This window comes from Schistocerca serialis, chromosome 1, assembly GCF_023864345.2.
Source record: "Schistocerca serialis cubense isolate TAMUIC-IGC-003099 chromosome 1, iqSchSeri2.2, whole genome shotgun sequence".
Classification (NCBI taxonomy): domain Eukaryota; kingdom Metazoa; phylum Arthropoda; class Insecta; order Orthoptera; family Acrididae; genus Schistocerca; species Schistocerca serialis.
Genome location: NC_064638.1, coordinates 1137677246 through 1137695395, shown reverse-complemented (window position 1 = coordinate 1137695395; position 18150 = coordinate 1137677246). Strand labels below are relative to the sequence as shown.

General features: G+C 41.6%; 1 protein-coding gene across 1 annotated transcript in view; it reads right to left on the bottom strand.

Moving 5' to 3' along the window:
* LOC126455903 (golgin subfamily A member 6-like protein 22) overlaps positions 1-18150 on the bottom strand; it is a 285498-nt gene that overhangs the window by 235958 nt on the left and 31390 nt on the right. The window contains exons 4-5 of the mRNA XM_050091664.1: positions 8218-8380; positions 6070-6267 (exon numbers count right to left, since the gene is read on the bottom strand). Coding sequence (XP_049947621.1) covers positions 6070-6267; positions 8218-8380 — 361 coding nt within the window. The remainder of the gene's footprint in view (positions 1-6069; positions 6268-8217; positions 8381-18150) is intronic.

Here is an 18150-nt window from a genome sequence, read left to right as displayed (position 1 = left end):
GAACTAACTAATTAATGTGTCATTTATCAGAGACTTGAAGGATATTCCAACAATGACAACACAGACAGTTGTTGCTTATCAATAAATTAAAATAGGTATTAAAAATCACACAACTGCTGCTACCAGTATGTTTCAGATAACTAAAGAATTTACCAGCATTTTTGCTAATATCTGGACGTTATCATTGTTTCAAGTTATCTAGACTCTTTGATAACTTACACATCATGATTCAAATAGGTTTAATTTCTGCTTAATTCTGTGCTGAATTTATAATATATATTGTACAGTAAGATAACGTTATGTTTTGTAGCCACAAAAAATGAATTTCTCCCAAACATCATTGCCAAAATCCTAAGTAAAAAGATGAAGAAGCAAGCCAGGTCTCTAATGTCCTCAATGAACAATATAGACAAACTGAAAAAGGAATAGTGCAGAGTATCTTGCAAGGTAGGTCCCTTCTGTTCCCAATGAACAACACAAACTAGAAAACAAATTATGCAAATTACCTTTCATAGGGAAAATGTCAAACAGGAAAAGTAACATTTTGAAGGCAAAGGGTTTCTCTGTGCTTTTCTATGTCCCTCAGACAATAGGTGGTTGCTTGTTTAATGCAAAAGACAAAACAAACAACCATCACAAAAAGGGGGTTTATAAGATCTTATGCTGGGAGTACCTATCTTGCTACACTGGACAGACCAGGCGGTCAATCTGCAACAGTCTTAAAGAACACCATAGAAGCTGGAGTTGAAGAAGCCTGATTCAGCCTTAGCAGAACATTGCCTTAGCAAAAACCACAAATATATACAGATGTAGAGGTCTTACACATAGAGGAAAAGTGGGCAAATCTCAGCTAGTTGGGAATTCTAGAAATAAAAAAACTGGTATGTATATCCCCCCCACACCTGCTAGAAAATGAGCGACCCCAATTCATTCATTCACCTCTTTTAGATGATAACACAAAATCTAGATAAAAGTAAAACTTTGGGCCTCAATCCACGAGTAGATATAAAGTTCTAGGCTGATGCATAACTTCATTCCTAGGTATGCTCAGTCAAGTTAGCGTAATTGCTGAATTGTGCAATTCCATATATAATTTGGCAAAAAATGTTCAATGAAGTAATTTTACATTAAGCCAAGGATTGATACATTACAAAGTTGACATGTTTATCTTTACCTTATCATTATATTTATCTTGAAAGCAATGTAGAAAAAGACAGATTGCTACTTACCATAAAAAAAAAACATGTCTAATTGGACAGGCACAATTAAAGGACACTCACATATACACTCCTGGAAATGGAAAAAAGAACACATTGACACTGGTGTGTCAGACCCACCATACTTGCTCCGGACACTGCGAGAGGGCTGTACAAGCAATGATCACACGCACGGCACAGCGGACACACCAGGAACCGCGGTGTTGGCCGTCGAATGGCGCTAGCTGCGCAGCATTTGTGCACCGCCGCCGTCAGTGTCAGCCAGTTTGCCGTGGCATACGGAGCTCCATCGCAGTCTTTAACACTGGTAGCATGCCGCGACAGCGTGGACGTGAACCGTATGTGCAGTTGACGGACTTTGAGCGAGGGCGTATAGTGGGCATGCGGGAGGCCGGGTGGACGTACCGCCGAATTGCTCAACACGTGGGGCGTGAGGTCTCCACAGTACATCGATGTTGTCGCCAGTGGTCGGCGGAAGGTGCACGTGCCGGTCGACCTGGGACCGGACCGCAGCGACGCACGGATGCACGCCAAGACCGTAGGATCCTACGCAGTGCCGTAGGGGACCGCACCGCCACTTCCCAGCAAATTAGGGACACTGTTGCTCCTGGGGTATCGGTGAGGACCATTCGCAACCGTCTCCATGAAGCTGGGCTACGGTCCTGCACACCGTTAGGCCGTCTTCCGCTCACGCCCCAACATCGTGCAGCCCGCCTCCAGTGGTGTCGCGACAGGCGTGAATGGAGGGACGAATGGAGACGTGTCGTCTTCAGCGATGAGAGTCGCTTCTGCCTTGGTGCCAATGATGGTCGTATGCGTGTTTGGCGCCGTGCAGGTGAGCGCCACAATCAGGACTGCATACGACCGAGGCACACAGGGCCAACACTCGGCATCATGGTGTGGGGAGCGATCTCCTACACTGGCCGTACACCACTGGTGATCGTCGAGGGGACACTGAATAGTGCACGGTACATCCAAACCGTCATCGAACCCATCGTTCTACCATTCCTAGACCGGCAAGGGAACTTGCTGTTCCAACAGGACAATGCACGTCCGCATGTATCCCGTGCCACCCAACGTGCTCTAGAAGGTGTAAGTCAACTACCCTGGCCAGCAAGATCTCCGGATCTGTCCCCCATTGAGCATGTTTGGGACTGGATGAAGCATCGTCTCACGCGGTCTGCACGTCCAGCACGAACGCTGGTCCAGCTGAGGCGCTAGGTGGAAATGGCATGGCAAGCCGTTCCACAGGACTACATCCAGCATCTCTACGATCGTCTCCATGGGAGAATAGCAGCCTGCATTGCTGCGAAAGGTGGATATACACTGTACTAGTGCCGACATTGTGCATGCTCTGTTGCCTGTGTCTATGTGCCTGTGGTTCTGTCAGTGTGATCATGTGATGTATCTGACTCCAGGAATGTGTCAATAAAGTTTCCCCTTCCTGGGACAATGAATTCACGGTGTTCTTATTTCAATTTCCAGGAGTGTAGCTTTCAGCACAGCCTTTGTCAATAGAAGACACACACACACACACACACACACACACACACACACACACACACACAAGCAAGCACACCTCATACACACATGACTGCCATCTCCAGTATGTCAGGCTGGAATTGTTGGTCATGTGCGTGTGAGATGTGCTTGCTTATGTGTGTGTGTGTGTGTGTGTGTGTGTGTGTGTGTGTGTGTGTGTGTGTGTGTAACTGAAGAAGGTATTTTTACAGTAAGTAGCAATGTGTCTTTTCCCACACTGTTAATATTCCTACCTGGAGATTCCATTGTTTGGTTCATGTTTATATTTGCTTTATCTTCTTTAGAGTCAGTTTTTTAAATAAAATATGGCGCCGACTGTACAGTGTAATGACACATTGCATGCGTACAAAAATAGTAAAAACAACAGTTCATTGTATAAACAGTGTAAAAAGTGTGTTATGAAAGCAATCTTATGTGTAAAGTGCAGCTACTGGATTCATGAAAAGTGTGCTAAAGTGAACCTAAAATTTGTAAGTGACAATCTGCCATGGTCTCGCTCCGACTGTTTGCAGTGCGAAACAGCCGAACTTGTAAGTACAATAAAGTCGAAAGATGACATAATAAAATTGCTAAAAAGTGATATTGGACCTCTGAAAAATGAGATTAAATCTCTGAAAGAAGCAAACGCAAAGTTGGCAAGTGAAACAGCTTCTTGTGTATGTAGAAATTCTTTGTCAAGTACAATAAAAAAAACAAGGACGATTCTCATGTGCAAATTTCAGTACAAAAAGACGCAGAGGATGTACCGAGTGGAAAATCTGTAAACAAATACACTTGGAAAACAGTTACATACAAGAAAAAAAACAATCTTTGAAAATACCAGTATCTCATCAAAACAGGTTGACGAAAATGAATTTCTCGTTATTGGCGACTCCATACTGAAAAATGTGGTAGTTCCGAACTGTGATATCGATGTTCGCCCTGGCATTCAACCTCAACAACTCGCAAAACATTTTAAGAATATCAAAAAGCATGATTCTAACTCCAGAAATAATAGTGGTCCTAAGACAAATTTCAAAGCTGTTATAATAAATGCAGGGACAAATTCATTATACAGGCTCAAGACTGGTAATCAGTGGAATTTTACAAAGAAGATTGGTGAGTAACACTCACATAAACAATTTAAACGGCAGCATTAGGGATCAGTGCAATGAACTTGGTGCAATTTTCGTTGTCCCAAACAAATTCCTGAGTAAAAAAGTCTGGGTAGGGATGGTGTTAATTTAAATAGACTTGGTCGAGTGCAAAGTAAGCAGAAGTGCTGAAAAATGTTGGTAGGTGCCGCCACAACTAACTTCTGCCGTCTAATATATGTAGCAGTACACAGGCATGCTTTGCAGGAACAAAGATAAATACTGGCACCAAAACCTATGTGTCAGTAAATAAATTAAAAGAAAAGGTAGAAGAATGTAAACATTATGCCATGTATTCTTTCGTAATTGCTGCTACCTCATTTAACTCCTGTCTGCCTAATAAACTACGAAACTAGAGTCAGACAACAGCAAACGCGGAAGAATATACATATAATGTCATGTTTATATTTGTGTTATTCTTATGCTGAATAGTGATACAGCCAGAAATGAAGCACGAATCTAAGATGACTAATTTCTGTGCAGAATGTAACGTACTAAAGAGGCGTCTGCAAAGATTTTCAAACGGAGAAAATTTTTTTGCTAAACACTCGTTTGGAATAAATTCTATCATATGCATTCTATTATTTGGTTCTTGTTGATCATTATCAAAGAAAGCAGCAGTGTAAGTAAAAACAAATAGCAGTCTCTTGCTGTTGTTTCTCTTATGAGACAATTCCTCTCTTTTTTTTATTGTAAGCGGCGGCAGTGCGCACAAAAGCAAGCCGTGCCGCGAGCCGCGACAGGTCATAAACACTCATTATCAGAATGCGACAAACAATGCATGACACAGTACAATAATGCATTTTCAGCTTAGGGAGACATAAACACCTATAACAAAGAGAACGGCACTTATCAGATCAAAGCAAAATAAGCAATCGATTCAAACCAGACGAAGCATGTGAAAAAGGAAGGGTACTAGTATAAATTGTCCTTGGGCCCTTCTTTTTTATAATTGCAGTCAATGATTTACCACATTGCATCCCCAATACTGTTATTTGTTGTGATGATGACACAACATTGCTTGCTCAGCATGAGAACATATCAGTTCTGCAAGATATAATGCAAGATGGCCTGGAAGCAGCACTAAATTGGTTCTCATAAAATACACTGCTTTGCAATCCTGATAAAAACCAACAGATTATACTAGGATTGTCAAAAGAGGAAGAGGTGAAAGCAGTTAAAATTCTAGGAATTCATGTAGACTCTTAAGTTAACGTGGGAAACACACATCAACCATACCTGCACAAAATTGGCTCAAGTTACATATTTATGTGGAAACTGAGAAGCCTGGTGACAAAAGAATATTTACGAGTTATTTATTTTGGACTCTTTCAGTCACATATAGAGTTGGACTGCTGATATGGGGACACTCTTCACATCGATGAAGTTCTGAAAATTCAGAAGAAAGTGATACAGGCAATGAGCAATTCTGGTAGATCAGAGCACTGCCGGCCACTGTTCATTCAGCTGAAAATAGTAACAGTTATTAATCTTTATATATATGTCTCAGCATTGTATGCAAAAAACAATACAGCAGATTTTGAAATGAGGGAAAACATACACCACCATAATACCAGAGGCAAAACAAAATTAGACATACCTAGGCTGACAAAGAACAGGAAATTCCCAGCTAATCAATAGTCTAAAAATATTTAATAAACTTTCATTTTCTTCTCGGTCGGCTCATATAAGTAGCTTCAGGAGCAAGCTACTAAACTGGTTACTAATCAATCCTTTTTACAATATAACAGAATTTATGAATATAAAACCAGTAGACATTAATTTTTAAGGATTTCATTATGCGATGTCACTGAATGTATTTATCTTATGCTATGGTGTATGTTATCATCTATGGGCACTATTTGCAATGCTCATTTAGCTTTAAGGTACTATTCAAGGAAAGTGTTATATGATATCCATGTAAATTGCCTATTCCACCTCAGGTGATCAATGGTGAGTAAAGAATCTGAATGTACTTGAAAATGGGCTTATAACCCAAAACCTAGGTTATGCTGGAACCATAATAAAATTTGTGAGAAAAGACAAAGAACAGTGTTTGCTTGGTTAATTTACAATGTTTCACCAAGAACCCACAGTCTATTCAATTAAAATTATTATGTTTTGTAAATGAATTTTGAATAACAGCAAGCAGAAAGGTTTAACAGCTTTATACTCACTTTCCTTCTTCAAACCTTCAATTGTTTTATGCATTTCACTATCAGACACTTTCAACTTGTCACGCCCCATATGACCAAGTTCTGTAAGAACACTATTGTTTACTGCAACAGCTTTCTGGCATAAGTCAAAACACCAAAACGAAACACTATTCAGCTTTTCTTCCAATGCCGAGAGGTATGCAGATTTATTTCCTGTGGCTGAAAAGTAAATGACAGTCATACTATTGCATCAAAACATGACATATTTAATCATGAAATTCTGCAGTCAGAATGACAGATATTTGTTTATAAGTATCCACATATTTTCTGTAAATACAGCGTAACAAAACCATACTTATCAGATTTCACCAAAATACATAAATGTGAATGGTATGTTTTAAGACTTTTGGCGAAATCTGAAAATTTAGTTTTTTTGTAAGATATCTTGACCATCTTCTGGTGACCCAAGTAGCAGTCTTAACATGTACTCACACCTGTGACTGAGGTATAACTGGTGTTGCACTCCTATATATGGTCAAGTTTGACTCCCGGCTCCTAACACCTCCTTTGATATATGTCTATGTCATTATAAAACATTACAGCTTTTAATAATGCCATAAAGTAATTTTAACTCTTGACTTTTTCCTCTGAATTAGATACAGTTCTCTCTTCCTAGTAATTATCTAATACTATGTCTGACTGGTTGGCAAGATTTACTGTCAACATCTGCCAACAATGAGCAGATACCCTATAAATAATCACTTTTTCATCAACATTAGTGAAAGTTATACAAATGAAATGACACATTTCAGAGAGTTTACTGATCTCATACAGATATGATTTTACATATACAGATGGAAGCAGCAAGTGAAAATTTCTACCAAGGCTGGGAATCAAACAAGGTCTCCTGCTTACTAGGCAGGTAGACTAGCCACAAAGCCATCTCAGCACAGTGGTTTGCACAACTGCACGGATTACCCTGGCATGCCTTCCTCCTTGATCCAAATTCTCACAGCTGCTCCAGTCTACTTTAAATTCCCCCTTACAAACGACCAGAATTGACAAGGCTCACCATGTTCTGGAATAGCACCTCAGCATCAAACATATACAAATGAAATGTTAAATTTCAAAGACTTTATTGGTCTCATGCAGATATCATTTATCGGGTTACCTACAGCTTGTGCGTGTGCATATGTGTGTTATAATGTAAGCATGTCCAGGACTGATAAGTAGATCGCATTTGATAGCTATCAATGCGAACTTACAGAGAAAGATATGTAGTATACAGGTGTGAATAAATAAAACTGTAAAAAAGTAATCATGGAAACACAATGTGCCTCATTCCCTTAGTTTCCTAATGTGCAGTCCGCTTATCATTATTTTTCAAATTAATATTAAAGCCTGGGTATGCTCCAATCTGACAACTGGGTATAATTTGTATTTTTTCCTTGACATGTTGGCTACAGGACTTGCTAAGTAAATGGATACTGCAACTTAATGATGTGTGTAACATACACAAATTGACTGGGAATTATAACAAATGCACCCAATATAAAATACTGTTAATAAGCAGCATTAGCCACATGTGCAAAAAAGATATGCTGTTCTGGTGGAATGCTGCAATTTCCATAATTATTACAAATCAGATAGACTGTTCCAAAAATTGGTAGGTATCATAACATTAACAATAATGATCCAATAAAAATTCCTCTCTGAACGAAGGTACGCTCATATCAGGCTCAGAGACCAAGTCTCACACCTTCCTTATAATGTTGGTTGAAGGAATAATGAGAACATTTTCTCTTGTGTAAAAAACTACATAGTGCACTTGCTTTGAGGCACATTTTCATCACTCTACACATCATAAACCTAAGGCATTTATTTTTCATCCAATAATTTTTGTTCTCTTCCAGAATAATTTGGCCCCTCTTTCTTTTATTCACTCCGAAACTTGTTTGTTATGGCTCTTCTACTCTTATGCCACTTTGTATTTGATATCATTCTCTAACCATAGGGTAGTTTTCCTATTTCTATTAGCATGCTTGCTACTTCTGAAAAAGAGCTGACACATGAAAAGCACATAAATCATTCTCAATTCACAACAGCCCACTCTGTTATCACAGTGGAATATGAAACATACAGTAAAGTCTCAAAATATGTTAGGCATACCATGAGCAATTCTCTTGTGAGCAGCACTGAGATCTTCACCTCCTCCCAGGGGTCCTACATCCACAATTTTTGGCTGTTCAGGAATTTCAACATCTTTCACTCCAGCAGTTATCATTTCTTCTCTAAGTTTAACCATGGCATCATACAGATGAAACATCTCACCCTGAAAATGCAAGATTTTTATGGATGCAAGTGGAAATTATCTCCATCACATTTTTGCACACTAGAGTTTTTGCATTAATAACAATTAATAGTGACAGCTAAAGTGTATGAACCACTGAAGATATTACTAAATGACTAACCCAATTCATAGTGCACCGTCCCAGCTTCAGGTTGCCAACCTAACTGTTTTCAGAGTTAACAAAAATTTGATTTTCAAAATTTCGCACAATTACTGACTGAATTTAAAATGCTTTCATAATCTATTTATTAACGGGCATAAAGGTTTAACACAGCAAGAATAGTATTACAGATAGTAACTGCACATATGTCTTGAAGCAGTGTAAATGACCATATGTGACTGCTCAGGCTATATTCATCCAGTATTTGAGATTAACGGCATTTTGTGACTTGTAACAAACTTTACAAATAATTTCAAACCTTTATGAAACTTTTTCTCACTGACATCCTCCACAAAGTGATGAAAGTGACATCCTCCACAAAAGTGATGAAAGGAGAGACGTTTATTGCTTACTACATTTTTGGTGTTCATACAGTAAACTGCAGTATCACACATGATGTTTTAAGTTATTACTTCTTTTCTGCTATTCTATTTGCAACACATTTTGCAGACAGCATCCACATATACCACTGAATGTACCTGCAAAATTATGTGACTGAACGAAACATAAGAAACTAGGTTTATCTTTAAACAGAGCACAAATTACCCACACTATGCTTCCAGTGCTTGACAATGAGAGCACTTAGCAACTTCCAACTAACCTTAAACATAACTTCAAACCATTTGTAAACTTATTCTCATTTACATGAATAACATTAAATATCTAATGCCTTTAGCTCATGTGTAAAGTAAACTGAAGTTTCAAGCTCTTTTGTATATAGGAGTTTGATTCTTTAATGCTGCTGTTCTGTTAGGGTCTATATGACCAAAAATGGTTACAAATTTCATTTCTCAGTATTTAAATACCAAGATAACTATGAAATTTGTTGACTCTGTCTGACAATACCTACATAACATACTTACAGAAAAATGTGTTAAAATATTATAAGTAGTTTGATCATAAATGTTAATAGCGACATTCGTCATGTTCAGATCGTAATGGTTACTATAATGTCATATATTTTTAGTTTCTGTTATACTTTGTGATAACAATGATTTTTATCTTTTCAGCTTTCTACGACCAATTAAGGCTCTGTGTTTACAATAATGAACTTGTTTCTTGATTTTTCGAAGAAACTGTTGAGTACTTCTCACAGGGAACTGTTGAGTACTTATCAATTATTTGAATCTTTCAAACGATGGAAAATCCAGGATGGAATGTAATAATTTATGAAAAGGATAGTTGTTACTCACCATATGGTGGAGATGCTGAGTCACAGATAAGCACAACAAAAATACTGTCACAAAATGAGCTTTCAGACAACAAAGCCTTTGACATCTTGGATATTCGGGAATCCAGCCAGATGTTCACGTCGTTCTCGCACGATATTTCAACAGCGTGCCTCGCTGTCTTCTTCAGGTGCTACCTGAGACTGGTCCTTGGGTCGATCAGTCCAGTATTTATGCCTGGGAGGAGCTGGGCGTTACCTAATCGGTCCGCGCCGAGTCGAGTGTTCCATCTGTTGAATTTAATGACACTGTCCCAAAATCTTGAGGTCTGTGTCAAAATCTTGGTGTCACTGTAATCCATTGACACCAAGATTGTGACACAGACCTCAAGATTTTGGGACAGTGTCATTAAAGAAGCCATTGAGATTAAGGTCACAGACAATCTAATCAACCGTGACTCGGGATACCAAATCAGCACTGCCTGGAATCCAGCACTTGAGCCTGTGAAAACTCAATGCAGGACACTCCGGGATTCCACAAGAAATAGAAGTGGAGACCGAGAGAACAGCCGTGAGACAAGGCGTCAGACATCAGAGACCAGATCTGACACACCCCAGATCATGAACTCGACTTCAGAAGATGGCCAGGCCGGGCGCGGACGGCGGAGGGAACACCGGCAACCAGAGAGGGACAATGTAGCCACATCTGGCGTGCGCGGACCTCAGACGGAACACACGACGCGGCACGGACCGATTAGGGAGCGCCCAGCACGAAACAGAAGAGGAAATCATAGTAAAAGTCATGAGATAGAGTACCCAACATCTCAGATCGGGTCTGACACACCGCAGATGGCAACCACAACCACCGAGGATGGCCAAAACGGGCGCCGACGGTAGTTGGAACATCCGCGACTGGAGGGGTCCATTGAAACCGAGTCTGGCGGGCGCGGACCACAGATGGAACACTCGACTCGGTGCGGACCGATTAGGGAACGCCCAGCTCCTCCCAGGCATAAATACTGGACTCGATCAACCCAAGGACCAGTCTCAGGTAGCACCTGAAGAAGACAGCGGGGCACGCTGTTGAAATATTGTGCGAGAATGACGCGAACATCCGGCTGGATTCCCAAATATCCAAGATGTCAACAGATCCCCAGGAAAGCATGAAGAATTACAACAAAGCCTTTGTCGAAAAAAGACAAAACACACACACACACACACACACACACACACACACACACACACACACACGAGGTGGAGAGCGGATAGGGCAACTACGTGCAATCATGAGGTTAGATCGGGGGTGGGAGAGAGAGAGTGTAGCACAAAAAAGAGAAGTAAAAAGACTGGGTGCATTGGTGGAATAGAGGGCTGTGTAGCACTGGAGTGGGAACAGCGATGGGGCTACATGAGTAAGGACAATGACTAACGAAGGTTGAGGCCAGAAATGTTAAGGGAATGTAGAATACATTGCAGGGAGTATTCCCACCTGCGCAGTTCAGAAAAGCTGGTGTTCATGGGAAGGATCCAGATCACATAGACTGTGAAGCGGTCATTGAATTGAAGAACATTGTGTTGGGCGGCCTGCTAAGGAACAGGGTGGTCCAGCTGTTTCTTGGCCACAGTTTGCCAGTGACCATTCACAAAGACAGGTAGCTTGTTGGTTGCCATGCATACACAGAATGCAGCACAGTGGTTGCAACTTAGCTTTTAGGTCAAATTACTGGTTCACAGGCAGCCCTACCTTTGATTGGATAGATGACGTATGTGACTGGAGCAGAGTAGATGGTGGTGGGAGTATGTATGGGACAGGTCTTGCATCTAGGTGTATTCCAGGGATATGAGCCATGAGGCAAGGGGTTTGAGAGCAGAGGTTGTCTAGGGCTGGACGAGGATATTGTATAGGTTCAGTGGGCAGTGGAATACCACTGTTGGAAGGTGAAAAGGATAATGGGTAGGACATTTCTAATTTCAGGGCATGACAAGAGGTAGTAGAAATCCTGTTGGAGAATATGGTTCAGTTGCTCCAGTCGTGGGTGGTACTGAGGCACGAGGTGAATGCTCCCCTGTGGCCAGATGGTTGGACTTGGGAGGTGGTGGGTGACTGGAGAGATAAGGCAATCTCCCATATTTTCATGTGTTATTTCTCACACTTTTCCTGTGCCATACAATCTTGTATCTCATCCTACCAACCCCTCCCCAACCCACCCCCATTCCTTCTCCTCTCTATTCCAGTTTGTATCTACTAATTTCCCCTGATCCAGTCACATATGCCATCCCCCTTCTTTACACTCATCCACCCACAGACAGGCACACCACAGTAAAAAAAAAAAAAAAAAAAAAAAACTTATATATTTTTCTTCAATCTCATTGTGACTTCACGCCAATTTCAGTCAGTTTTTGTCTTTCACTATCCAGATTTCATTTCATTTTTCTCCCCTCATGACATCTGTTTTCGTGATTTTCTCATTTTTTTTGGGTATATTTTTGTGATTTTTTTCAGAAATAATTCTATGTATTTACGTATTTTTTCTACCATCATGGATACTTGCTCCTTCCATCTGCGTCAATGCAGAAAAGTTTCCTTATTCCTAGCCACAACCCGGTTCCACATACTGTTGTTGCTTGGCTCATGGAATCCCTCCAAATGATCTTACCATCAAATTACACATGTTACCCTACCGTCTACAATGATCTCCATCTGTTCAGATTCTGCCAATCTTCAGCCCTCACCAATATAGTCCCGAAAACCAGATATATCAAGACCAAACCTCACTGCAATACTTTCCCTCCATCTGTAAAATTCTCCTGCTATCCAATCCCCAATTCCTTAATCCCATATCACATACTGAAACTCTTGCACTCCAGGAACTAGAGCAACATACACCACACCACCTGAAAAAAACTCTCCACCCAGTTCACTTCCTACTCCCACTTGGGCTACCACTGTCCACCACCTCCGCAACAACCTCCAAACCTCATAGCTGACAACCCTGACTCATACGCTTAAACATTTACCCCACCATCCAAAACTCCCTCCCACCACCACACAAAAATCCAGATCCTAAACAGACCTGAAACACTTCATAAACCTTTCCCCCAAAAACCCTAGTCCTGCAGAAATATCAGTCCTTTCCAAAAGGCCTCACCTTTTGCCCCACTGAAAAATTCAATCATTCAGGACTTGTTCAAGACCTCTCCTTCTCCTGGTCCCTGCAGCAGAAACAATTTTTCACACATCAGATTCAACCAAAGACCAATGCTGAACCCTGCTTGACTCAGTTCGCTCCTCCATCCATCTGTGTTCCACCCCCAATACCCCCAAATCACCCCCTACTAACTTTCCCGAATTTCTTAACCTTGAACCTCGCCTCACTATCGTTCCCAAAATCACTCAAAATGCAAGCTAATCGTGCACCCACAGAAAGAACTGCAATCCACCAAATAAAAATTGATTCTGACCTTAATCCTACCAGCTGACGAGGGCTGCATCAATGCTCTTTGGAACTGCAAGGATTACCTGCAGAAGGACTCTGCCAGCTGAGCTGTCACATTCATCTACCTACAAACCCTGCCACAGTGACTCCACACCAGAAATCCAGCAGGACCTCCAGTCTCTCTTCAAATCCATAGCCTCATCCCAGAACCTCTCCCCAGAGTCTATCTCTCTCTCCACACCCCTACCATTCCGCACACTCCTAACTTCTACATTCTTCCTAAAGTCCATAAACCCAACTGCCCAGGAAACACCATTATGGCCAGTTACTGTGCCCCCACCGAAAGATGTCTCCTGTTGTAGACCAACACCTTCAGTCTATTACTGACAACCTACCCTCCTATAAAAAGATACCAACCATTTCCCCGCCGGGATCTCCACAGTTCCTGTTCCTTTACCACAGGGTGCCCTGCTTGTCCATACTGCTGCCAGCTCCCTTTACACTAACATCCCTAATGCCCATGGCCTAACTGCTACTGAACACTACCTATCCAAAAGCCCAATGGATTCCAAACCAACAACCTCCTTCCTAGTTGCCATGACCAACTATATCCTCATCCACACATACTTCTCTTTTAAAAGCATTACATACAATCAAATCTGGGATACAGCTATGGACACATGCATGGCACCATCCTGTGCCAACCTATTCATGGGCCATCTAGAGGAATCCTTCGTAAACAACCACAATCCCAATCCCTCACCTGGTTCATATTCGCTGATGACACCGTCGTGATCAGGATTGAGGGTGAGGGTACCCTACCCACATTCCTCCAGAATCTCAACAACTTCTCCCCCCATTCATTTTGTCCAGTCCTACTCAACCCAACGAGACACCTTTCTTGATGTTGACCACCACCTCAAAGATGGCTGCATCAGTACCCCAGTACATATCAAACCTACCAACCACCAGAAATACCTCCACTTCGACAGCTGCCACTCATTCCATACCAAGAAGTCCCTTCCATACAGCCTAGCCACCCATGGCCGTCGCAACTGTAGTGATAAGTGGTCCCTCTCAAAAATATACTGATGGTCTCACTGACGCATTTACGGACCATAATTATACTCCCAACCTTTGAACAAAAACAGATGTCCTGCGCCTTATCTCTCTAGTCACCCACCACCTTCCAAGTCCAACCATCTGGCCACAGGGGAGCATTCACCTCGTGCCTCAGTACCACCCACGACTGGAGCAACTGAACCACATTCTCCAACAGGATTCCTACTCCCTCTTGTCATGCCCTGAAATGAGAAATGTCCTACCCATTATCCTTCCCACCCTCCAAAAGTGGTATTCCACTGCCCACCGAACCTATACAATATCCTCGTCCGGCCCTAGACAACCTCTGCTCTCAAACCCCTTGTCTCATGGCTCATATCCCTGGAATACGCCTAGATGCAAGACCTGTCCCATACATCCTCCTACCACCATCTACTCCGCTCCAGTCACATACATCATCTATCCAATCAAAGGTAGGGCTGCCTGTGAACCAGTAATTTGACCTAAAAGCTAAGTTGCAACCACTGTGCTGCATTCTGTGTATACATGGCAACCAACAAGCTACCTGTCTTTGTGAATGGTCACTGGCAAACTGTGGCCAAGAAACAGCTGGACCACCCTGTTCCTTAGCAGGCCGCCCAACACAATGTTCTTCAATTCAATGACCGCTTCACAGTCTATGTGATCTGGATCCTTCCCATGAACACCAGCTTTTCTGAACTGCACAGGTGGGAATACTCCCTGCAATGCATTCTATGTTCCCTTAACATTTCTGGCCTCAACCTTCGTTAGTCATTGTCCTTACTCATGTAGCCCCATCACTGTTCCCACTCCAGTGCTACACAGCCCTCTATTCCACCAATTCACCCAGTCTTTTTACTTCTCTTTTTCTTGCTACACACTCTCTCTCTCCCCCCGCCCTTTGTCTAACCTCCTGGCTGCACCTAGCTGCCCTATCCACTCTCCACCTCATCCTTGCATTCTCCCACTAACAGCACTTTACTGTCCACCACTCCTACCCTGCTTAGTCTCACCCTCTCCGGCCCAGCCTCCTCTTTAACCTCACTCAGTTGCCTCTCTCACCATACGCTGCTGCTTGTAGTCTGGCTCTAGCTAACAGAGACTGTGGCCATGTGTGTGTGAGCTGCATTTGTGTGAGTGTTTATTTTCGACAAAGGCATTATTAGCTGAAAGCTCATTTTGTGTCAGACTTTTTGTTGTGCCTACAGAAGATGGACAAAATAATGTGAACAGTGGTAGTAATGGGATGGATGTGTTTGACGGTCAACAACACAGGTAAGGCACCTATTGTCCTGGACTGTTTGTGTTCAGTATGGACTAGCATCAGTGCAGGTTGTTTATGAGTAGTGCACACTTTATATTTGCATTCAGAGGCCAAGGTTGACATGCCTATGAAAGACCTAACAGAGTTCCACAGAGGGCAGATTGGAGCATCAGTAACCAAGACAGCCAACTTATTGAATATTTCACGAGCAACTGTTTCAATAGTCATTACAGCCTACACAAAACATGGGAAGACATCACCATGTAAAAAATAAAAACCAAATGACAGAGATCATCATACACTAACAAGAATTGTGTCAAAACAACACAAAACTACGTCAGCTAAAGTGACTGCAGAGCTCAATAGCCATCTTCAAGACACCGTATCTATTGGCACTGTCTGCTGAGAACTCCATCAAGTGAATATTCATCAATGAGTTGCTATACCAAAACCATTAGTGATGACAACCAACACAAAGAAGCATAAAACATTGTGTCAGGAGCATAAATCCTGGTGGAAACACGTCATATGGTCCAACGAGTCAATGTTTTTGTTACTCCCAACATCGGGCCAGGTTTACATCTAGAGAACACCAAAAGAAGCCTACAATACTGATTCTTTGATCCCAACATTTAAGAATGGAGGTGGAAGTGTGATTGTGTGGGCATCCCTATCATGGTCCCTTCTCTCAAAGGCTATGTTACAGGCAAAGATTATGTGGACATTTTTGGTGATCAGGTGCACCCCATGATTGAAATGTAGTTTCCCAACAATGGTGCCACATTTCAGGATGATAATGCACCCAATCAGACAGCCAGGACAGTATAATCGTGGTATGAGGAACAGGCAACTGAACTGCAGCATCTTCCCTGGCCAGCACAGTTCCTGGACTATCGAACTTTATAGGCAGTATTGGAGCACACATTTCGGAGCCAGTATTCCAAGAAGAGTCACAGCTGTATTATGGGCAAATGGGGGTCCAGACGCTCATTAATAAACCATTCTCAAGTAAGTACATGTGTTCACATTGTTTTGCCCATCCCTTGCATCTGTGACTCAGCATCTCCCTTATTTGAATCTTTATTGTTTCTACTAAGTCTGCATTGTGACACCATGGCTGATTGACAGGTATTGAGTTGGAAGAATCAGTAAGATTCCTTAACAAATGAATTAACACTTTCTGAGTTTGCAGGTCATGTCAGTAGCGTATCTGAAAGTGTTCCAATGATATAAACAACAGTCCACAGCCTGTAAAAAAAAAGTGAACACACTTTACTTCTAACACTGAGAACATGGAATGGCAGTTAGATCCACCAGCACAACATGGCTGCGTATCTTCAAATGTAATCAGTAGTGCTCCAGGAGTTACAAGGTATGCAACCAGCAGAATAAGTGATGTGAAAAGTTAATCTAATTGAGTCTACTGTATAACAATTCAAAATGAAGTGAGATGGCAAACATTGAGGGGCAGCGAGTTTATGGTCAACAATGAACAAACATTGATCATTTTCTTTTTCACACACACACACACACACACACACACACACACAGGACTTTTTTCCTTGCAGTGTATACCAATCACACAGAGAATCTACAAAAATTTTGTGCATAAAGTATACTGGGCAGAACACATTTTGAGCAACCACATCCAATGAAACATCAAGTAAGATACCAAGTGACCTGTGATTTGATAACAAAGCCACTAGATAGGACACACAGCACATTGACAAAAGTGCTGTAATTTGTAGTCTTTAGGAGAATTGGGTACAAGTTCTTCCTGTATCTAAAATCCGTGATGTTAGGGTATCAGATTTTCCAGAAGTTCTGTGGCCAAAGTTTTTGTAAATAAATAATTTTGTTGACTGAGAGTGAAATCTCGTACTGATTTTGAACGTAAATGAACAAACTCTATACGCAGAAGATTTATTCATTTGTTCACCCAGAAAAATCATCAAGAACTTAGAAGGGTTACTCTTATGTTGTTGTGGTCTTCAGTCCTGAGACTGGTTTGATGCTGCTCTCCGTGCTACTCTATCCTGTGCAAGCTTCTTCATCTCCCAGTACCTACTGCAACATACATCCTTCTGAATCTGTTTAGTGCATTCATCTCTTGGTCTTCCGCTGCAATTTTTACCCTCCATGCTGCCCTTCAATACTAAATTGATGATCCCTTGATGCCTCAGAATATGCCCTACCAACCAATCCTTTCTTCTAGTCAAGTTCTGCCACAAATTTCTCTTCTCCCCAATTCTATTCAATACCTCCTCATTAGTTATGTGATCTACCCATCTAATCTTCAGCATTCTTCTGTAGCACCACATTTCGAAAGCTTCTGTTCTCTTCTTGTCTAAACTATTTATCGTCCATGTTTCACTTCCATACATGGCTACACTCCATACAAATACTTTCAGAAATGACTTCCTGACAGTTAAATCTGTACTCGATGTTAACAAATTTCTCTTCTTCAGAAACGCTTTCCTTGCCATTGCCAGAACGCTTTCCTTGCCATTGCCAGTCTATATTTTATATCCCCTCTACTTCGACTATCATCAGTTATTTTGCTACCCAAATAGCAAAACTCCTTTACTACTTTAAGTGTCTCATTTCCTAATCTAATTCCCTCAGCATCACCTGACTTCA